The 24,133-nt window shown below is 37.1% G+C and overlaps 3 protein-coding genes across 3 annotated transcripts; 2 read left to right on the forward strand and 1 right to left on the reverse strand.

The window, feature by feature from the left end:
• The first annotated feature begins 10,548 nt into the window (after positions 1–10,548).
• Positions 10,549–12,895, forward strand: LOC110871726 (protein PTST homolog 2, chloroplastic). The gene is made up of 7 exons (XM_022120448.2): positions 10,549–11,113; positions 11,205–11,365; positions 11,677–11,831; positions 12,022–12,167; positions 12,274–12,421; positions 12,515–12,583; positions 12,658–12,895. The coding sequence occupies exons 1-7, from the start codon at positions 10,776–10,778 to the stop codon at positions 12,754–12,756; spliced, it is 1,116 nt and encodes a 371-aa protein (XP_021976140.1). The 5' UTR covers positions 10,549–10,775; the 3' UTR covers positions 12,757–12,895.
• A 2,042-nt stretch (positions 12,896–14,937) lies between these two features.
• Positions 14,938–16,830, forward strand: LOC110871724 (pentatricopeptide repeat-containing protein At1g59720, chloroplastic/mitochondrial). Its single transcript, XM_022120445.2, has one exon. It carries the CDS (start codon positions 15,171–15,173, stop codon positions 16,650–16,652), a length of 1,482 nt encoding a protein of 493 aa, XP_021976137.1. The 5' UTR covers positions 14,938–15,170; the 3' UTR covers positions 16,653–16,830.
• A 60-nt stretch (positions 16,831–16,890) lies between these two features.
• LOC110871725 lies at positions 16,891–22,971 on the reverse strand. The gene is made up of 3 exons (XM_022120446.2): positions 22,194–22,971; positions 17,452–18,024; positions 16,891–17,331 (listed from the first exon to the last, which is right to left on the reverse strand). Exons 1-3 carry the CDS (start codon positions 22,761–22,763, stop codon positions 17,047–17,049), a joined length of 1,428 nt encoding a protein of 475 aa, XP_021976138.1. The 5' UTR covers positions 22,764–22,971; the 3' UTR covers positions 16,891–17,046.
• Positions 22,972–24,133: the final 1,162 nt, after the last annotated feature.

Consider the following 24,133-nt stretch of genomic DNA (forward strand, 5'->3'; position numbering starts at 1 on the left):
AATTTCAAACTTTACATCGCTTTCTGAAGAATTATACGCAACCTGGTGCGTAAACGTACTTAGTTTAATGCGACAAATACTCCGGGACATCAACATATACTTAACATACCTTAAATAACCTTTACATAACTTAGAAATAAGTTTTGAAGGCTTTGGTATGGCAAAAACAAGTTAATTCGCTTACAGGGACTAAACTTGACAAACTACGAAAGTATGCCAATTTGAACTGTAACAAACATTCCGGAACATGTCCATAAGTTAAACATACCATAAATATCCTTTACATAGCTTAGAAATAGGCTTTGAGGAGTTTGGTATGCTAAAACAAACTTTTGGATCATTCAGGGGCTAAAAGTGTCAAAAAGTGCACAAGTTTGCACTTTCGCGCATAACTTACGTTCTGAATACATCCGGACATCCAAAAATTTATGTAAGCATCCATATATTATGCCTTAGTGTTTGGCATGAGAAAAATCAGTTCGTCGCGTCATTTGGATCGTCTTTCGCGCTTATGCGCATTTCGTCGTAATTAAGCAAACATCGCGATCGTACGGCCAAACGAACCAACACCCGGCATATTTTTGAGCATGTTTCATGTCCACAATGTTTAGGCATCATTTTAGGGCCTTAAAGTTGGCTTTACGGGCCTTAGAAGTGTCGGAAATGGCTTAAATACGCAACAGGGACCAAAACTGTCATTTCTGAAAGTATGTGCAGATCAGACAGGCCCAGGCGGCCCGCCTGAGTTTGTGCATATCCTGATGTGGGCCGCATGGCCCCTTCAGTAACAGAAAAGTTGTTTTCTTGCTAAGATTGGCCTTTCAAACACTCCAAAGGGCAATGCCCTTTCACCATCTCAGGAGCTAAGGGTCACATTAAGCCACCACAACATCTTGACAAGTGTAAGGCTTGGATCGTGGCACGATATTCAAGAAACGATCCTAACGGCTTTACTTTTCCTATAAATACCCCCCCCCCTTTGGTGAAAACCCACAAAAATCTGATCAAAAGCTCTAAGTTGGAACCTTTGTTTCATACCTGAGCCATTTTGATCTAGATTAGCATTCGGGGACCCTTCGTAAGTGTTCTTTCGTTCTTTTATTCGCTTTTCGAGTCCGAAAGTCACAGTTTTGGTTGAATTTCTGTGTAACCAGCCTATGGTCAACACGAAGTTCATGGAACTTCATAACGTGAGCGTGATCACGATGGTTATAGTCCGTAGTGACTATACCTACTGATTACCACGTTATCTAGGCTCAGTGACGAGTCGTAGTTTCGGCCAAAATGCGTATTGTTGCGTATTTTGTAACCAAACTACTCGTGAGCATCAAAGCCGTTTGTTTTGATGCCAAACCTGTTTTCTAAACTTAGTTAAGCATGTCCTAACATGCTTAGCTCGTCACTTTTAGTTTAGTGCTTATATAGGGTCGTAAGGTAAGCGATCTAAACCATCACTTATACTTTCGAACCCGACCCATTTGGTCGATTATTAGGATCCGACCAAACACATTAGGTGACCATAGCTATAACCTTCCGAGGTTATACCCTATGGCCACGATGTTAGGCGTTCCAAACGCGTTATACGCGAACGACGCGTTAAGGTAGCGTAAGCTACCTAAACGGGTCGTAATGGGCCGTAAGCACTTAGGTTAGGTTTTATTTTAGTATGTAGGCTTGGTTAAACCATATTACACGAGTTTCCATACTCGTTTGGTTTACGAACCCGCATGCTATCCGATCCTTCCGATTTAGGTCCGGTATATTAACATAGCTACCTATTAGGTGTCGTTTGATATTCCGTGATCTAGCATTGTTTGGTTATTATACAAGAACTTCAAAGCAATCTCAGGTGAGTACATTGAACCCCTCTTTTACTGTTTTCCAAACTGTTTTGGGGTGAAACACATGTGCCTACTTGTTACTTTCATGCTTTCCGGTTTTCACATCATATACTTGCTATGTTCGATAGTACATATATAGTACATGATTTCATTGTGTCTATGCTATGTATGTCCATTGTGTGCATACTTAGTACATCACTTTACAATACATTTCATGCTATGTATGCCCATTGTGTGCGTACTTAGTACATTGCTTTACATTACATGCTATGTATGCCCATTGTGTGCGTACTTAGTACATTGCTTTACATTACATGCTATGTATGTCCATTGTGTGCGTACTTAGTACATTTCTTTACATTACATGCTATGTATGCCCATTGTGTGCGTACTTAGTACATTGTTTTACATTGCATTTCTGTTGCATATGCTCATCCAGTATATGAACACATTATACTACATTTTGAACCGTTGTAACCATTTGACTATGTGAACCGTCTTAACCCTTCGATTATATGAACCGTTTGTAACCATTGAACCGTGTAAACCAGTTGTATCCGTTGACATGATTTACATTTGACAATAGACATTTGACTATACATAAACATTTCCACAATTGTTAAACATTTCATCTTGATGGTTTAGTTTGAGTAAGTGATTAAGTAACGAGGCGTGTGTAATATGATACAAGCATGGTGGATACGCCGCTGGTACTTCCTATATATAAGTGTTTGTATGGTATTACATATCGTAGCGTTATTTGAATCATTTCAATTTGAGACATATGACATTTTATACAAATAACACACTTTTCACGAGACATTGTTTTACAAACGACTTATCTTATACAAACTCATTTTACATGATTATCCGTTTAACCATACAGTGTTCTCTTATTTATACATATCATCTGATCTTATCGTTTTTCAAATGATTTACAAGACAAAGCAAATTACAAGGTTCATGACTAAACACTTTCTCAAAACATAAGTCATGAATTCCGTTTTCACAAAACCAATGTATCTCACAGGCATTTTTATGCTGACGTACCTATTTTCACATGTGTTTTCAGGAGATGATGCATAGGACTTATCAAGACATACTTAGGCGGACCTGTGCCTTAGTGACTTAAAACGAGACAAGAACTAGTTAATTTATGTTATGTATTCTTTGGTTCTTGTTTAAAGCAATGTAAACTTTCATGTTTAATTAATAAAATGAAACTTCAATTGCCATGGATTTGAAACAACTGATTCTGTTATTCCGCCACGTTTTGTATGTTCTACGTGGTCGGGGTGTGACATGGATTGTTTCTTCCTCTGGTGTGTTTGTGTTTGAGGATTTGAACTTTTGAAGTTTTCGTTGCAGTATTTGAGAACACTGAAGTGTTCCTACCTTTCAAGTCGATCGATTGAATGGTTCGTTCGATCAGCTAGCTCACTCGATCGGCTAGGAACTTCAGAATTAGTCCTCAACTGAATGTCACTCGATCGAACAGTCTGTTCGATCGGCTGGCATTCCCTACTACGAACGAGTTGTGAAAACGATTAAGTGTTGAAGAGTAGTATCTCATGATCCGAAGAGTAATTTTTACCAAACGCAGTTCGATTAAACATCTCTTCCTCAATACTATGATTCCTGAAATTTTAAAGTGTGGGACCATGTGCTAGCCGACCGGCTGGCCCGGTCGATCGGCTGGTGTGTCCGATCGGCTGGGCTGTTCGATCAGCCTAGCCGTCCGGCCAGCAAGTCTGACCTGGTCGGCCTTTCGTCTAACACTTGGCTATTTGGTTACTTGTCATTATATCGAGGTAGTTTGATAATGAGTTGAACTATGATACCTTCGTTCTTACTTGTCTCTCCGGCTCGGACAGGAATCACCCAAATCCGTCCGTTGAGCGGTTCGGAACATCGGCTTAGAGTTTAACCCATCGTCATGAACCTCGTAGATAGAACCCAAATCTTGAACCATCCAACCATTGGAATGATCAGTGGGTCGGCTCAGGCTCCGTTTCTACCGATTTGAAGGCATTGAGTGTAAAAGAGTTGAAAGAAAGTTAGGATTCCTTCTTTCAATCCTTCACAACTTGTGGATGTTTAGATCTTTGATAGATCTTAACTTGTTTATGTGGAAATCGGTTAGATCTAAGCTATTCATGGTTGGATAAGGCCAAAGTTTGATGTTCTTCAAGAACACCATGATGACATCACCCAAGAACACTTAGATCTTGGTGATTTCACGGTTAGAATCCAAGTTTTGAAAGATAGAAAGGTGTAGAATCAAGTAATGATAAAAAACATACAAGAGTTAGAGTGAAAACTTACCGGGATTGAGAGAAATCTGAGAAAAGATGAAGAATAGGAGCTGGCAGGTCAGAACTTTCCAAAAGTGGAAATGAAGACAAGGACAGCCCTATTTATAGGCTTCCAAAAGAGGAAAGTGGCAGCCGATCGGCCAGGGGCTCCGATCGAGTGGGCTGCTCGATCGGCTGGCAAGATGCAAGCCGATCGGCTGGCCTGTTCGATCAGGATGCCTCCTGTTCGGTCCGCGACACGCTTTGAGTATTTTGCGACGAATTTCGACGTTTCGATTTCGATGGACGATGATACGAATACGATAGAGTTCCTAGTCAAATTACTTTCAGTCCCAACTACTATATCTAACATACAATCTTCTATAAGTCACGTTTCGATGTCAGCTTCGATTGAGTCCGATTGCCTTTCGAGTTTCGATTTGATTTTCGATTGATTCGCTTGAGTACCACACCAAACATGAAGTAAGCACGCACAAGCAACACATAAGGCACACACACGTATAACAATACCAAAATTCGCATAATTCGAGTCTCGAGTTCGATGATTGTCAGATCGGTTTAATTACTGATTAGTTAACTTTATCGCATTGTTACTTCCTATCATTCACAGTCGTAGATCGGTTCGCGTTAAAACACATTCGATTACTTCAATTCTTGCTGATTACAACACTTACTCCACATAATACAACTAAAAACACAAAATAGACTAACTACAGTTAATGAAAGTCAAAGTTGACCTGGACTTTGACTTTGACTTTGACATTCGAAAACACGAGGTGTTACAGTTAAAGGTTGAAGAAGAATGACAACTTAGAATTTAATCCTAATTGTTGAAGACAAAACCAAATAACTGATGAATAAGTATGCAAATGATAATCCAACAATGTTTAATCAAAAACAAATAAACAATAAAGATAAACTAACTGAATGATTAGTCAAATCTCAATCCAAAAGTTTGTAAAACTAAGTCAACCCGGTTCCTAACACAAACCCTAGTCCCGGAGATGATCACGGGTGGTTTAGTTGCTCATGTTCTTGATTTGATCTTCAATCTTGATGAGGAATTGCATGATTAATGATTGGATTGAGGTTAGGAACTCCAAAATTCATTCTTGGGAAGTAGAAAACGGCTAGGGTTAATGATAATTTCGTTTGGGGAATTTTTGGGATTAAATATGGTTGAAAAACAACCAATTCGCAAGTCAGATATGGGATTCAGCACCAAGTGCGCCAAAAACAGCGCCTAGTGCGCCAAATGGTACATTTTTTCTGTGGTGCGCTGAAATTAGCACTATGTCTGTAATAACTGTTTTACTTTATATGTTATGGTATGGGACATGACGTTAAATATTTGGTAATTATAGTTGTTATGGATTCTCCTGGACAATCTGTTTCACTCAGTGCCTCACCCCGATGTTTCCGCCATCGGTTAGGGTCGGACGACGGATGTCCATTCGATCGAATGGTCGTTCGGTCGGATGGCGCGTACGGGTTAGTTTTCCGACCTTCGTTTCGCGCGTTGAGCGTTGCGTTGCGTTTAAGCGAGTTGCGAGTAAGCAATGCGATAGTTTTAAATAATAGTAACACAAATAATCTAACTAACACATAACAACATAAAAGTAAGTAGACTTGCATTTAGCGTTTGCGATTAGGTGGCGTTGCGATAGAGTTGCGATTGCGTTACGAATAACACCTCAAACAAATATAAACATGCACAAGTAAAACACATACTAACACACACACATAGAACAATTCCAATAATTGTGATTCGAGTTGCGATGCGATAGCAATGTAATAGCGTTAAGTAGATTAGCGTTTAATTGCGTTTATCGCATTGTTACTTCACATATTAACAAATCGTAGTATAAAATAGCGTTAACCAAAGTATCGATTATCGAGGTCGAGAGTACAAGCAATAAGTAAGAAATGACAGATCTGAACGTTGACTTTGACTTTGACTTGTACTTTGACTTTCCTCGGAAAGTCGGGTTGTTACAACAGGTCAGTGGCAGAGTTAAGAGGGGCGCATGGGGTTAATTTTTGCTGGAGATGGATGGGGAACCTTACGGATCAGGAAGAGATGAAAGAGGTAAACCATGTAAGGAATATAACTGAAAATTACACCATTTCACACAATAACGATAGATAGACATGGACAAGAGACCCAACGAGTTGTTTTTCGATAAGTTTGGTGAGATTACTAATTTAAAAATGATTGTTTTGCATAATCATTTATTATTTGATACACCTAGAAATGATTTTATAGAGGGCTGATGCTTGTGATTTTGAACTACATCTATGCCACCTCTGTAATATGAATGTTGTTTCATAATAAAGCACCGACTTCGATTTTGACTTTCCATTTTCTTTGCCAGTTGGTGTGAATAGTAGTGAATTTGAGGACTAAATCATCCAACATCTGGTTGCTAAACTTCTCGCCTATTAAAGGTGTCACGGGTACATAATTGTCTCTTCTCTTCATTTGGTCTATTAGGGTGAGGGGGTGTATGCCTAATCCCTTTAGGCAAAGTTTTCCCCACCCAATTGAATTGTGCCATGTAATTTGCCTAAACTTTTTGCCTATTACCCAAAAATCACAAGGGATGCATTTCTAATTGACTTTAGGCAACCCAACTTTTTTTTAACTTACATTAAATTAAAAATAAGAAAAACATTACACTAAATTAAAAATAAAAAAAATTACACTAAATTAAAAATTGAATAAAAAAAACATTACAATAATTAAATAAATTAACTACTCTTCGTCGGAATCCACCAATAGGTGTGGTAAATCCATTCTTCCGAAATACTCAACGAGATCATGTTTTAAAATGTATGTGGTTTATATAGGTTATTTTTTTTAATTCAAACGGTAATATTACCGTTGAAACAACATTAAACGGTCAAAAATTAAATGCCATCAATCCATTTCGTCTCGGTAAACAATCGCCGAATTCATTGAATTTCGGCTCGACAAATATGGTGGCGGCGGTGTTGCCTATCGGCAAACCGCTTGCCGAACACCCTTACCGCATGCGCCCCGGTGGCCCTTATAATCCATGTCGTTTAGGACATTTGACTCTTTATTTTGGTTCTTTGTGGGATGCTAAAATTTCTTCATATGTTTTTAATATCGAATTTGTTTTTAAATCTTTTAACTCCTCGTTTTGATGAATTGCTATAAAATTAAAGTATTAGTTTACATTTGCAAGCACCTATATTATATCCCCTAAAAGATTCCATAAAAAATCAGGTATAACTGAAGCCTTCAGAAGTTTTTACTGAGATGCAGCTCTCAAGTTTAGTAGTCGTAAGTCCCTTTGGATAGGAGTTACTGAAATAAAGTCAATGGATGTGATCGATGCCGTAAGGTCGGTCAAAAATATAAATGAAAATGTCCTATTCACCTTTTACTAGTAAAGGGCAAGTAGGGTGTCGAATCTACGGGGAATCAGTGGAAAGTATGAAAGCTCATTGTTTTAATTATCATCTATGTCTAAACTAATTGCTTTTTGTTGATTAAGATAGTTATTAGAAAAACAAATGTAATTAAAGTGGTTGTAAACAATTGTGAGAAAAAGGACCAATCTCCGGGTTTTCAGGTTGTGTAGAAACATGGGTAACCTAATTACTACCAATCGGAAATCACATAGACATGATTTGCTAACTACTTGTTTTGATAAATAATTAACAGATAATATATTTGATTGCAATGATCCACGATCGAAACCGAAGGATTGATGCAACTGAATAGTAACCTAATTAATTACCAATCCTAGATTTCATAAACATAAACATGTTCAATGGTTAAAGGTTGAAGAAGAATGACAACTTAGAATTTAATCCCAATTGTTGATGACAAAACCAAATAACTGATGAACAAGTATGCAAATGATAATCCAACAATGTTTAATCAAAAACAAATAAACAATAAAGATAAACTAACTGAATGATTAGTCAAATCTCAATCCAAAAGTTTGTAAAACTAAGTCAACCCGGTTCCTAACACAAACCCTAGTCCCGGAGATGATCACGGGTGGTTTAGCTGCTCATGTTCTTGATTTGATCTTCAATCTTGATGAGGAATTGCATGATTAATGATTGGATTGAGGTTAGGAACTCCAAAATTCGTTCTTGGGAAGTAGAAAACGACTAGGGTTAATGATAATTTTGTTTGGGGAATTTTTGGGATTAAATATGGTTGAAAAACAACCAATTCACAAGTCAGATATGGGATTCAGCGCCAAGTGCGCCAATAACAGCGCCTAGTGCGCCAAATGGTACTTTTTTCTGTGGTGCGTTGAATGATTGGTGCTAAAAGATGCAGTTAATTCTGTTATTCTTCCGGTCATAAACAATTTAATTAATGCAATATATTTTATGGAGAAAGCTCATGCTCACGTTTAGTAAAATCTTTACTCTTTTTACTGTGATATAACACCACAATGTACTTTTATTATATAACTAGTGCTAATTCCCGCGAACTTCGCGGTTTTGACAAAATAATATGTTTTTTTAGATATCGACAAAGATTATTATATGTTTATTATAATCATAACAAATTTCGATAGATGCAAAGAACATCCCCGTTTCACCAGACCCATTTATATATAAGCAAATAGGTCAAAAGTACACATGTTTGTATTCAATCTCAAACTAATGTAGCTTAGTTCGTCATCAAGGTATACTCACATCATTATCTTCTTCATGAGACCCCTTGCTTTAGCACATCTTTTCGACACAAACCTGTCATCATATGATATGTCACATAACTAATCGCTACTGGAGCTACTTGAACTACTACATTTACTGTTTCTAGCAGTTGTATCTTTCTTTATCTCTACTGGTGGGACGCTTATTACAGGCAAGTCATTTCACCAATATCTACATCCTCTTCATTCACATCATTAACTCAAACAAACAAAAAATTAGAAACCGTCCACCAAATGGCTTTTTAAAACATAACATCTGTGAAACTTGCACATCTTTGACCATAAATACAACCTTTGACTGCTTGCACGGTAGAGTTAATAATCCCCGACTCATTATGAATCTGCAATAACACATAATAATCAAAACACTCACCAAAAACCGCGTGTACGTTCAAATATTCATTTTATTGGCGAGAAAATTGTACCTCGACTTCACAACTTTTCGGTTTAACCGTGCTTTTTTGTTTATCCACCAAAAAATCATCTGGAATCTTCCTCAACTTGAGCAATATTTCATCGCTAAAAGTATCTAAATCAATCTCTAATTTGCATCATGAGAAGAAAATTTGCCAAAGGAAAACAAATCAACTCTTGTATTACCATAGATGATGCTCGTTTCGTGTGCCATGAAAAAACCCACTCTCCAAGCAAATGTAAACCTGTAGCTCCACCATCGTAATCATGTAACATCAAAAGGGTTAGATTTATACCCGAATCATATTACCAATGCTGATTGAAAAGACCGATTGTGAAACGAAAAAGTCATTCTTCATATAGCCACCTGTCACATTGCCGAAAATGAGCATCAAATGAGTTGGAAAACATGAGTGATTTTGACGATGTAACGTATAAATTGGTTGAATTTATACCTCAAAACACTGTATCAACTCCAGCGAAAGACAAACTTATAATGATATTTAAAAAAGTTAATCTAAATGAACAATTGAACTGATTAAGATTTTATTGTATCATCTGATACGAAACGTAATCAGTTCGAATTTCTATGTTTACATCCTTCTTCTAAATCCTGACACTTGAAAAAAAAACAGAAGCAGAATTGTTCGCGTAATCACTTCGACAAAAAAATATAAGAGAGTCGTAAGAGTTATAGCTGGTTATAGTTGTCTTCCCGTCAATCGACCCGTTGTTTCTTGTGATGCCGAACACTCCAGATCCCACCTCATCAAGCACCATTTTTGCGTAAACAACAAAAATAATGCATCAGACTTAATAATGAGGTTATTAAGAGTTATAGCTCATGCTCACGTTTAGTAAAATCTTTACTCTTTTTACTGTGATATAACACCACAATGTACTTTTATTATATAATATTTATATGTTTGAACTTGCAACTCATTTTCTTATGTTATATGTAACCAGTCTCACCTACAACTTTAGGGAAAGAAATGGTAATATTTAAGGTTTAAAAGAACATAATCAGGCTTCGAGGCATGTTCCTTTGCCTCATTTAATGAGTTATAATGAGTTTTTGTGGTTTGAAAAGAAGAAAAGAAAATTTAGATGGTTGTAACTTTTTTAAAATGGATATGGAAAAAAAGGAAAGGAGAAGCAATCCCTAACACCCTCAATATACATTATCTTTGTTTGTTATGTCGTTAGCGTAACCCGTCCACGAGACGGGTATTAAACTAGTTGTGAAGGTGCTTGAGAATACAAGTGAGACGTGAGTTATTTTTTTCCGGAAATCAAATCAAATCTAGGGCTAAACGAACGCAAAGCCCAGCAGCAGGGCGTTTACTCCACGTTATACCATCCATCCATCATCCATTAAATCTCAATTATTGTTCGTTGCTTCCAATACCGACCCTTCTTTCTTCGCACTTTTATTGTTGGCTGCAAATGCAGAATCTTGCTCCAGATTTTGGGCTACGCACTCCATCTGTTCGATGAAATGCCTGAGCCGAGCCATGGTGTCGTTTATCGCCTCGCGACTCCTCTTCTCCCCTGTTAATTTCAAGATTAGGCCCGTGAAAAGTGTTCGGGTTTGGGGGCGTAAAGAAACAAGTGGGTTTTCTTGTGAGGAGGCTCTGGAGAGAGAGCTTTTGGTGTTCATGAAGAATTCAAGGAACCCAAATGAATTCCCATCTAGGAAACAACTACTGGATGCTGGGAGAGTTGACTTAGTCAATGCCGTTGCCAACACAGGCGGCTGGCTCGCATTGGGTTGGGACGAAGATGAAAATCACTTTCAGGGCTTTCACTCTTCTTCATCACCCACAGCACTGTAAGTAAGAAAGAGTACTGGTTGATACATGTCGGTGGAAATTAATGCTTATACTTGACGACATTGACTTGAAAAGAATTCTTTTGGCCAGAGCCGAAGAAGAAGAAGAAGAAGATAAAGGAGTAGAAGGTATACTGAGTAGACTGGAGAAACATAGGAGTTTGTCATTCGACATTCATATGGAGAAAAACATGCATGCTACTTATGCCTCAAGCAAGGACAATGGTGGTTTTAACAAGTCAACTCATGTGGGTGAGTTGTTGTTGTATCTTGTGTTTTGATGCTACTCCAAGATTGCAATCCCAATGTCAAGCCTGTGTTGTATCTTGTGTTTTCATGTGAATGTTGCTGTGTATTTATTTGGTTACAGTTATATGGTTTATCTGCTAGTATTTCGATTTGTACACATGCAATCAAGTGTGTTGGTTACAGACAGAGTTACTTGCTTCATATAAAGGTTGACTGAGTAGTAGACCATAAAAAGAAGTTGCAGAATTCTATGAAAGCCCTTTTCAATGTTTTTACTTTTGTGATATCCACTGATCTGTTCATATCCCATGCAGCTGCTAACATTGATTCACAACTCCAAGAGAGACAGAGGCATAATAATAAGGATTTAAGTCCTGATAAGATCAGATCTCGTCTTCAGCATATGCAACTAGAGCTTACCTCTGCCATTCATTCATTAAGGTCCAAAACCCAGACACTTAACTCAGAGGTCAGTATTTTTTTTCTATGAACAGCGGTTGAAATCGACATTCTTTTTTTCATCTTCACTTGAACTAAGGTGTTTTTATGACATTTTTACCTATCATTGTGCTATTGGTAGTTTCTTGCTAGTGCATTATTCGAACCATTTCGGTTTCATGGGCCATGAACTTGACTTGTGTTGATAAGATGTTGAGCAGGTTCATGAAAGCCGTGGCAGTGAGTTGCAACAGCTTTCGGATGTGTGGGAATTCCAGGAAAACGAGGTTATGAAGGCCGGGGATAAATTGAGATCAATGCGTGCAAAATTAGCAGTTTTAGAAGGAAAGATAGCGCTATCAGTGATGTATGCATTCTGTTATATTTGTCCATTAAATTTGTTAGGTGCAATTACAAGATGTTCAGAGTTGGTTTAATTAATTAATTATTTATTTTTGTGTGTATGGTTTTAGTGATACACAGAAGTTAGTAGAGGAGAAACAAAAGAGAATCGATCGTGCTCGTACAACTTTGCGGCTTCTTCGTACCATCTGCATATATTGGACCCATTCAGCATCAGAAGTTGTGTTAGTTGGATCTTTCGATGGTTGGACTTCTCAGGTTCATCTTCTAAATTCTTTGGAACATTACAGAGTAGAGTTTAGTTTTTATGTCGCAAAATGCATGATGATCCTTATGTTGATGATTATGCAGGTAAAGATGGAGAAAACAAGGACAGGCATTTTCTCTACATCCCTTAAGTTGTATCCCGGAAGATATGAGGTAAACAAATTCTGTAGTATGAGGTAGACAGACTTGTATTCTAATAAGTAATTTTGGCTCATCTTTTTTTGTAGATAAAATTCATTGTTGATGGAATATGGAGAGTTGATCCTATGCTCCCTGTGGTCCACAACAACGGGTATGAGAACAATAGTCTTACTGTTCATGAATAATGAATCTGCATAGCTTCTTTCTGTTGTTGTGTACAGTATTAGATTCTACTAACCACATTCATCTATTCTTTTATGAGAGCCTTAGTCAATCAACGCAATTTGTTGAGATGGAAATTTCATCTCTTTTCGTGTTTTTTTAGTAGTACGCGTCCCTCCATTTTTACATTCATTTAGAAAATGTATGCAACTAATTTTTACGATTACCTTGCCGATTTTCATAATTCATATTTATAACCATCACAATTCGAAACTCACACATTCATAACTCGATTGAAATCAGCATTAGAGAGTTGTGACAAATTAAGATTATTCCCATTCATAATTACCACGGTTCGAAACTCACAAATTGGTGGCTTTTAAATTTGATTGGTTGGGCATGAAATATAATAATATAAAAGGAATATCCAAATTTTCTCATTGTCAATATTTTTAAGTTGCACCCAAATGATATGTCTAATTCGAAAAGCAACAAAATTTACACAATCCAAGTAACATGGAATTAAATAATTTGATCTAGAAATATAAGAAGATAAAGAAATTTGTTGGTATCCTCATCTGAAATTGAAATCTGGGCACTGTTTGATAAATTCCAAAATTGGGATTTTGATTTATTTGACTCATCACCCTGTATTATCATTTGATTGATATCCACCCCACCATTCTTTTCTGAAACTACACACTCACTGCTGTTGTGCTTCTCTCTGTGATTGCCTCTGCTTCAGTGTACACCCGAGAGCTAAAGAATTACGGCTTTATCAATTGATTTCTTAAAATTGCAAATTGCATTAACCTCACCCTAGTGACCGACCACCTTTCCTTTATTTTTGACGATACCCCCTGCCCAAGACATATGTTTAACCACTCACCTTGTTGTTAAGTTTGAATCAAAGCTTTGAGACCTTTGGATCGCGTTCCCAACTATCTTGTATTTTAGGCCATAATAATAAGGGATTTACTGAACTCATTCCCATTCAAAACAATGTTAGCACTTGATAAAGCATTTACAACTAAGTTTTCTGTCCCCTTCCTGTAAACTATTTCCTAATCATATCTAGCAAACCACTTTTGTTGCAAATGTCTACTCACATTCTGTTCTAGTAGGTATTTAAGGCTTTGCGATCATTTTTCTAATTATAAAATATTTGACAATCAAAAAAGTAGTGATGCCAATGTTTTACCACCATCAAAATTACCCAGAGCTCCTTCTCATATACTACTAGCATGTCCATTTGTTTTACTAAAATACCCACTGGTGAAAGCTAAAGGGTGGTTGCCTTGCATTAACACTGCCCCTAAACCTTGAGGTAGATTGTCGCATCAGTTTCCATTCCACAACAAAAGTTTTAGAGAAAACAGGTAAAGCTAGAGCTGATGAAGTAGAAAAGTTTCCTTAAGAAAGCCTCTTTCTTCAACAATTTGGTTACTGGTTTAGCTATACCCCTAAATGACATGTTAAACCTTCTATAATACCCTGCCAAGCTTAAAAATCATCTTATATGTTTGACTTTCTTGGGTGTTGGTGCATCTGTGACAGCAAAAATACATGTGGATCTTTTTGCTACCAAATGTCGTTTTTTTCTTTTTTGAAAATTTGCAATGCTAATTCCAGATTTGGTAAATGTTGTTCCATGGATGTAGTGTATACCAATATATCATCAAAAAATACTAACACACATTTTTGTAGCAGGGATTTGAATGTACCACTTGGTATTATTCAAATCTCAAATCCAGTTCTGAGAACACAAAACCACCCCCCAATTCATCAAGTAGTTCACCAATTAAAGGGGTAGAGGGAATCAATATTTCACTATGGCTTCATTTAACTTCCTATAATCTACACACATCCGCAGGCACCGGCCTTTTTAACTAGCACCACAAGGGCTGCAAAGAAACTGGTGCTCTCTCTTATAATTCATGTATCTAACAATTCTTGTGACATTTGCTCAAAAATAACTTTTTGAGCGGATGGGTATTTATGATAAAAATGTTATAGTGTCATATTTGACAACAATTATTGTAACATTTTAATTTTTGGTTTTATGAATCGATAAAAAAATTAAAAAATGATTGAAAAAAATGATAAACAAATAAATTAAAAAAATGAATAAAAAAAACTTATAAATTAATTTAAATTTAAAGAATTAATATATAAATGGTATGATGGGCTGAGGCTAAATGGAGCTTTTGTTAAATATTGGGCTGTGGCTGTAGTCTGTCTGTTATCTTCATCTCTGTTTGTTTCTTGCAAGAGCCTCTACCAGAAAAAAAAAGAAAATTCAGGTTATCTTAATCTCCCTCCCTCCATGTACAAGCCAATCCGGTTCTCGTGGTCATATATACCTTTACGGTCCTAATCAAATCTGGTGAGACCCAAAGCTGCTTTGCTAAAGGTTGAATCCTCCTCCTCCTCCTATATGGCTCTGGCAGTTTCTCCCAGCAACTGCAACCATCACCACCACCGTCTGCTTGACTTGTTGAACAACCAATGCTCCTCCATGTCCCAGCTCAAGCAAATCCACGCTCACACCCTCCGCACCACCTCCACCTCTCATCCCCACACCCTTTTCCTCCACTCCAGAATTCTCCATTTCTCATCTCTCCACCACCTCCCCTACGCTCTCCTCTTCTTCCACACCCATATCCACCATCCTAATTCTTTTGCCTGGAACACTATTATCAGGGCTTGTGCTCGGAGCACCAGCACCCATCGGAAGCACCAGGCCATTTTACTCTACCTCAGGATGCTCTCTCAAGGGGATGTTGCCCCCGATAAGCATTCTTTCCCCTTTGTCCTCAAGGCCTGCGCCTATTTGTTCGCAATGTCTGAAGGGAAACAGCTACACGCCCATATCCTCAAACTTGGCCTTGCGTCTGATGTTTATATAAACAACAGTTTGATACATTTCTATGGCTCCTGTGGGAGCTTACAGGATGCACGAGACGTGTTTGATGAAATGCCTGAGAGAAGTGTAGTTTCATGGAACGTCATGATTGACACCCTTGTTCAATTAAACCAGTTTGATGATGCGTTGATGTGTTTTCGTCAGATGCAGCAGGAATGTTTCCAACCAGATAGTTTTGCGATTCAGAGCATCTTACGTGCCTGTGCTGGCTTGGGGGCCTTATCACTTGGAATGTGGGCTCATGCGTATGTCTTGAGGAGGTGCGACCCTCAAGTGGCTGATGACGTTTTGGTCAACAATTATTTGTTAGAAATGTACTGTAAATGTGGATCGTTAGAAAATGCTAAAATCGTATTTGAAAGAATGGAAAAACGTGATGTGACCTCATGGAACACAATGATTCTTGGATTTGCAATGCATGGGCAGGCTCTGGCAGCTTTAGAATACTTAAGACGGATGGTTGATGAAGGAAGTCTAATGCCCAATTCCATTACATTCAGTGGGGTTTTAAGCGCTTGTAGGCACAATGGCATGGTCAACGAGGGTCAGGAATATTTTACACTCATGACGACCCAATATGGAATTGAACCCGTGTTGGAGCACTACGGTTGCCTGGTTGACCTCCTGGCTCGAGCCGGGCTTATTGCTAAGGCGCTAGATGTCATATCCAACATGCCCATTAAACCTGATGCTGTAATCTGGAGGAGCATTCTTGATGCCTGCTCTAAAAGAACCATGAGAATAGAGATTAGCGAAGAAATGGCCAAAAAGATTATGGAGTCGGAAGAAGGGAGTAACTTGAGTGGTGTGTACATGCTTTTGTCTAGAGTTTATGCGGTGGCTCGTAAGTGGGATGAGGTTGGTGCGGTGAGAAAGCTAATGGACGAAAAGGGTATAGCCAAGGAGCCTGGTTGCAGCACCATTGAAATAGATGGTGTGGCTCATGAGTTCTTTGCTGGTGACATGTCATTTGCTCAAATATTGAATGCTTAAAATCTAGAACGTGTAATTTATACATGTAGCTAAAGAGTATAATATTGTTGAAAAGAATCCCTTTGTGAACGTATCTGAACAATGAACATAGTGGTATGACCTTGTTATGGAGCGTCTTTCAGGCTCCCAATGGCTATAGTTTAGGATGGATGTTAAAGGTCTCAGAATTTTGGTGGTGTATAATGTGCAATTTTAGTTTGTATGTAGGTAGCCAATGACAGAATTTGACAATCTAACATCATATAATAATTTGATAAACTTAAAAAGAACTCTTTAGCATCTCATTTACAAAAACACCCAAATATAACTATCAATGCATACATATTAGATATAATAATATGTAGTAATAAATGTCACTCCTTAATCCTTATGTATGTACAAAAAGAGTCCTCCCTCATTCCTGAGAAGAGGAGTTGTGAACGACAACAACTTTCATTGTGACGTTGTTGGGAGGAAGCTGCAATCGAAGAGGGTAGAGGTTCCCGTCCAATGGGCTACGCGTGCACACAGCTATCCCCTTTAGTCCTGTTTCTTCCTCAAGCTTTCGAGTCAACTCACCCACGTCGTTTCCCTTGAAAGTAATGCAAAATCCTTGTGCATCTTCATCCAATTCCCCAAAATCATCAGATACCACATGGTAATATATTGCCCGGCCTTGGTCTATCTTTGCTGGTGAAGACTGCAGAACACAAATCAATCCGTCAATTGTCAAATTAATTTAATTAATTAATGAAAACAGCAACAACAACAACATTGTATGTATGTATGTATGTAGGTATTTGATCCAACTAAAACATACCTCTTGAAAGGACCAACTGGTTGTAGGGGAGCTGGAATCACTAGACGTAAAAGAATCCGAATGAAGCAAGGGAGGCGGTGGCCTTGGGGCGGGGGACTGCACCACGATATCGACGACATCTACGTCCCAGAGGATCCACTCGAGGGTAGCCGTCCGATGCGGGATGTCATGTGTGACAGAATTCCTCCAGGGGGGAAGTCCACCATTGGCCCGCAAGTACTGACCATAGCGGGTCCTGAGCTTGACCTGATTCCCCTCACGGATGGGCTCCCACTCGAGGGACGAATCTAGACGAGGGGGCAGGGTCTGGAGGACTTTGCGGCCGGTCATTCCGAGCAAGAAAGGCTGGTTGGAAGCTGTCAAGTACTTGTTGTAACACGACTTGAGACGGATATGGGTGTCGGTAACGAACTCGACGGTCCAACGGTTGTTCTTGGAGGCGCCGTTACGGTCTTGAGAGACAGATTCCTGGTCTTCGTCGGCGTATAGGTACTTGTTGTGGTGGTTCTTTAGGCGGACGGCCTTGGCGTTGTGGAAGAAATCCATCACGGACGCTTGTTGAAATGGAGACCTCTGCAAAACGACGACGGAGATATCAGATAATTACTGTTGCTTTGAATCGGCGTTGAAAAAGACACTCAAGGGAAGTCTATAGATATAGACCGATTGAATATTATGGCTGGCTGGCTGCCAGGGGTTAGGTTTGGTTTGTGTGTTAGACAGACAGTCAGCGCCGCGCCAGCCAGGAGATGGATTCACATGTATTCACGTTTTAAAGCTACATCATGGAACCTTCGTTTTTATATAATACAAGGCGTCCTTTTTTTTTTTTTTTTTTTCTAATGATCTCTAGATCAAGTGGTGGAGGGCTTACATTTCTCTTGAGAGATGCAGGTTTGACTCCCACTTGGTGCAGAGTGAGGCACTGGTGAGCAATGATAGGAGACCCAGGGAAACTTGGGTTGGATCCTTGAGTCAAACGGGTTTTACCAGTAATTTCACTGTCGTGCCTACGGGCGGGTGGGTTACCGTTGTTTTCTTCAGAATTGGTGGTGGACTCGGGTTACTCTCGGAGTACTCCATTTGTCCAGTGTGTGCCCCGAGAGTGCTCGGGATTGAGTTTGTTGACCGTAAAAAAAAAACAAAAAAACAAGGCGTCCTTTTTTTTAGTTTTTCTCTTTTAATTATTGATTAAATGGAAAAGATTTCATTTCACAATATATATATAGTGTTTTTATAAAGTTTTCTTTAGAAAAGATTTCAATATATTATTCAACTTTCGGTAGCTGTATAATTTTTTGTTGATAAAATGAGATTGTATGAAAAGAGTGTTTTTATAAAAAAAAAAGGAAAAGAATTAAAACTGCTTTGTATACTCATTGACGGAGTGACCAAATATCTATCCACGTATTTGGAAAGAGTCAATTTTGTGGGACACGTTACGTGTGCCGATCGGCATACGGTTATCATAGCTTCTAGAACTTCTCTTTCAAATTAAAATTCACACGCTTCTCTCACAATCACATTAATAAATAATTTTCATACTCTTAAGAAACAAGCAATGGTCAAATTTGCTTGGAATATTTTTTCTTGTAATCTAATTGTGATAATACATACATTAATTTAATATTTAAACATCTTTATAACTATTTTAGAAAATGGATACCATTGATTTGGAGATGGGATGAAAGAGATTAAAAAAAAAGAGATTAGTTAATGGAGAGTAAGAATAGGTTTTAGATACAAGTTGTTCTTAACTTAGAAAGTGTATGAAAGATATTTGAATCCATGATCGTATAGCTCCCATTTCTGCGACTTTTCTCATAGATAAAAGACTAGATAGATAAAATTGGTATAACCTACAATTGTTGATTATTTTTTCAAGTTCCCTTATTTTTTATTAAATTTCATAACCTTTTTTATTCAACAATATTTAAAAAAAAATTACACTATAAAATTAAACATTTTATTTTCTTTAATTTAAGCATAGGCTTGCTACAATTTTTTTAAATCGACTTTTATTTATAAAAAAAATAGTCGCTAAATTGTGCGAAACTAACCATAAGCATAAGATGCGTAATTATGTAATTTTTGTGCGTATTGATTTAACTTTCGTAATTATGAGGAACAAACTTATCCATTGTCATGGATATATTAAGCCTCCTTTATGTAATAACTTGTCTAAAATATATTAAGCCTCCTTCATGTAATAACTCGCCTTTAGACATTAACATGTTGGTTTATTTTATTAACTAATAACTCGCCTTTAGACATTAACATGTTAGTTGGTTTATTTTATTAACTAGAAATTAGCAACTATGTGTCATACTTATTATTCACATCCATCCTAGTGGCCACCAATAAGAAAGTGCACTCTCACAACCATAAATATATAGAGAGAGAATTCAAATGATTTCTTTAATTGTTTTCAAGATGAAGATCACATAAAAATATAATAACGGTTGAGGCATGCTAAAGAACCCTTTGGCGCATGTTATTTATTTTATTTATTTTTCTGAACGCGTGTTCTTTTAATAGTTTGAATTATACACAAGAAATAAAATATACGTTCTTAAACGTAATTCATTATATTTATATAGAACTTTAATATGTACACCCCCGAAAATCTTATTTCACACCTATTTTTTTTATGTAAATTTTTTTTATAAGCTCCTATTCTTATACTCCAAAACTCTTATTCTCACACCTTTTTCACTATATCTCTCTAATACATATCTATGTATATATAGAGATAGAGGGAAGAAGTATGTGAATATTAACACTTTTTTTTTTAAATTAAAGAGAATATTGTACATTAGTATATTTTTAAAACTAATGAATGATATATTAATATTACGATTCCTAAAAACATGCGCTGTTGACTACAGTCATTATAATAGGGATGGGCTCGGTATTGTACAGTACCAAAAGCATCAATCCGGAAATCGTAAAAGATAGGTTCAGTATCGAAAGTGCTTGGTATTCGAAGGTAAATCAACCTGAAATACTGGTACCAAAGCAAAAGTATCGATCCCAAAAAAACACAAAAAGTGGATACCGAATTGGTATTGAAAATGACCTGGTATGATACCACTTCGGTTTTGGTACAAGGTACAATTTTCTTATCCCTACATTATAACCAATAGCTAGGAGTATTTAAATTTGGATACTAGGAGCTTTGAATCAAATATAAAAAAAACTTCGAATAGTGGATTTCATTATCTGAATCCAAAATTTCGGATATCCGCGGAATCAGATTTGGATATTAAAACGGATATCAAAATTCTGAAATATCATTTATTATTGAACAACTTATAAAAATATTTAGTAATTTTAAAAATTATCTGAAACTTTTAATTAATATTTGATAATTTTTTTAACAAAAAAAATCAGATACCTGAAATATTCTTAAAACCCTATCTGAATCTGAAAATCTGGGTTTTTGTAAATTTCGGATAATTCAATTAGTTTCGGATTCGAATCCTTTTGCACACCCATAGCCTCTTGGGTAATGGAACAATAGGCAGGGCCGGCCCAGAGCAAGTGCCAGGTGGGCGGCCGCTCTGGGCCCAAATCAAAATAGGGTCCGAAAAAATTTATAATTTTTTTTATATATTATACATATAATTAAAACACTATAATTATACAGAAGCAATGGCTGCAGCCTAGTGGTGGCAGGGTTGCCTTTTAACATATTGGTCTGAGGTTCGAGTCTGGCTACTGGTAGTTTTTTAGTAATTTTAGTACTCTTTCTCTCTGATGCTGCAATGTGCCTCACTGTTTCTGTATTTATTTTTTTTTCTCCTGCCCTACATTGTGTCACGAGCTTTTGTCAATTGTTGATTTCTGTTAGGTTCATTTGAATTTGTTTATCTACGTCAATATATGGTTTTCGATTTGCTTTTCAAATGGTTACTTTTTTGTCTTGTGAACATATTCTAATTGAATTGCTATGCTTTTTAAAGATATGGTGCAGATCTGTATGTGGATTCAATTATTAGCTTCATTCACTCAGCTGAGAGAACATGTTTCTGATTTTTATGTTTATGATACAAATATTCTTAACAGAATTTTGGTTGCATGAGAAGTTTTTAGTTGAGTTCAATAGTTTAATACTTCTTATAAAAGTTCTAATTGATTATTGACTTGGCCCAAATCAATAAACAAACATAATGGATTAATGAATAGGGCCCAAATATTTTATCTCACACAGGGCCAAAATTATTTTTGTGATTTTCGAAGACGGCCCTGACAATAGGCTTGACTTTCATCAAAGTTATGTGTGTTTAGTCCCATACTATGAATGGGTGGATTTAAAGAGTAGATTCCGGTGGATAATCATTATTTTTCCAAGACTACCGGTAAGTATAATCATTATTACACTTATCAACGTAAATTGTTGATTTAATAAAATGCTCCAGACTCGAAGCTAAGTAAGTTGATATATAACGATTTTGATACCAAACGACTTGTACCCATGTGTTGTATCGGTGTCCCTCTCCTTCTTAAGTGGTGTAGATTTGTTCAAATAAAAAAATATAACCACTTTCAGAAAAATAATAATATACGTAGTACAGGTATTTTTTGTTGATTGGGAAACTAATATATATTATATTATTAGTAGATGAATGATAAGTTAATAATTTTAGGATAAGTTTGTTGGTTAAAATTAATTAATAATTTGAATTTGTGTTATGAAATAGCTAGAAAAAAGAATTAAAGCTGGAAGCTGGAAATTATACCTTGATGAATGATAAGATGGGTGTCCGGGGAGAAGAGTGAAGTGAACTAAATTCCAGGCCTGAAATTTCATCGGAGACGGAAGAAAAACTGGTTATCATGGACATATAATCATCAAACTCTTCATCCTCGGGTATGTCAACCGCCTCAACATCAAATAAGATCCAATTATGCGTAAAACAGGTATCGTGCGTCACCGTGTTTCTCAGCATGGACCCGTTGGCCCTCAAATATGTCCCGCAGGATGTCTTGAGCTTCACCTGAAACCCGTCCCTCACCGGCTGCCACTCCATCGCAAGCTGCTCTTTGGTGCTTTCCGGCAACGACTTTTGGATGACTTTCTTTCCCATCATGAGGCAGGGCGTGTCGGAGGCCGTTAAGTAATTTCCGTAACAGCTTTTGAGACGGATCACATGGCTGTTTGAGTCAACGTGGTCGATCAGCCACCGTGCACGACGCGTTCCTCCGGCACTTAGGCTTTGACGGACGGTGACTTGGTCGTCGTCGGCCACCAGGTACTTGTCTAGGTGAGTTTTCAGCCTCACCGCTACAGGTTTCTCGAAGAATTCCATTTAGTGTGAGAAGAAGAAGAAGAATGATTGCAATACAGATATAATCAATCACCTTTCAGTTTCACACTTCCTAATAAGAATTTTACTTGTATATAATAATCACACGAGGAAAAGAGGCGACTTGGCTTTAACTATTTGTCTTTATAAATTATTAATTAAACATAAACACAAAATATATATAAATGAACCGTCGGATAAAGAAACCTCACAAGATACAACAAGTATAGTTAAAACTCCCTTCCAGATTGTGGATTATTTGTTACATGGATGGTATAGGAACAACCTATTTTCTATTTTTTTAAAGAATTTCTTTTCTTCGTTGTTGTCGTATATGACACTTGAATCAAAGATCTTCACCTTTAAAATCTATGTGTTTGAACGTGATGCGTGGTCGAAAGTCCGGTATTTATCCATAGTTTAGTTCATGTATTTATGCAAATTTGAGTTCCGAATGATCTACATTGATATGGTTTGCGTTTTGCAAGTCTAACAGAGTAAAAGGAGCGTTTCGGGAGCTTTACGGGACATTGGATTGAAGCTAGGAGCGAAAATGGTTAAGCTACGTCGTGTCGCCGACGAGACGAAGAGAATCAACGACACATTAAGTCTTGACTTAACCTGTCTGACCGAGATTTTTATTATTATTATTATTATTATTATTATTATTATTATTATTATTATTATTATTATTATTATTATTATTATTATTATTATTATTATTATTATTATTATTATTATTATTATGAGAGTTAAATGTCATTTTCGTCCCTATGGTTTGTTCAATTATGTCACTCCAGACCAACTTTCAAATTTGTACCATTTCCGTCCCTGACGTTCTTAAAACATACCAATTTCGTCCAAAATACTAAGGTTGAATCGAATAATTTGACAAACCACGGGGACGAAAATGGCAATTAACTCATGATTTTTGGACGGAACTAGCATATTTCAAGAATGTCAGAGACGAAAATGATACAAATTTGACCTGAATTGACAAAACTGGACAAACCACATAGACGAAAATGATAGTTAACTCTTATTTGAGTTATTGTTGTTGTTGTTTTGAATGACATGGTGGGGAGTTACACTTTGGTTTGAATTCAATCGTTCTCGAATCGTCAAAAAGATCATTCCATCACATAATTCATAATCATCACGATCCAAGGAACCATCATCATCATTGATCCTCATATACACCATCCATTATTCCAAGATTGTTGGAGACATCATAAACTCATTCATATCATTCGACATATCCAACTATTCCACCAAGTATTAGTTCAAGATCAAGAATCAATGGCTCATTCTTCGCGTTCAACATCCAGTGTTCAAGCCTCACGTACAATGAGTGGCTAATCTCCTGCGGTTTC

The sequence above is a fragment of the Helianthus annuus genome, chromosome 8 (genome assembly GCF_002127325.2).
Source record: "Helianthus annuus cultivar XRQ/B chromosome 8, HanXRQr2.0-SUNRISE, whole genome shotgun sequence".
In the NCBI taxonomy this organism is placed as follows: domain Eukaryota; kingdom Viridiplantae; phylum Streptophyta; class Magnoliopsida; order Asterales; family Asteraceae; genus Helianthus; species Helianthus annuus.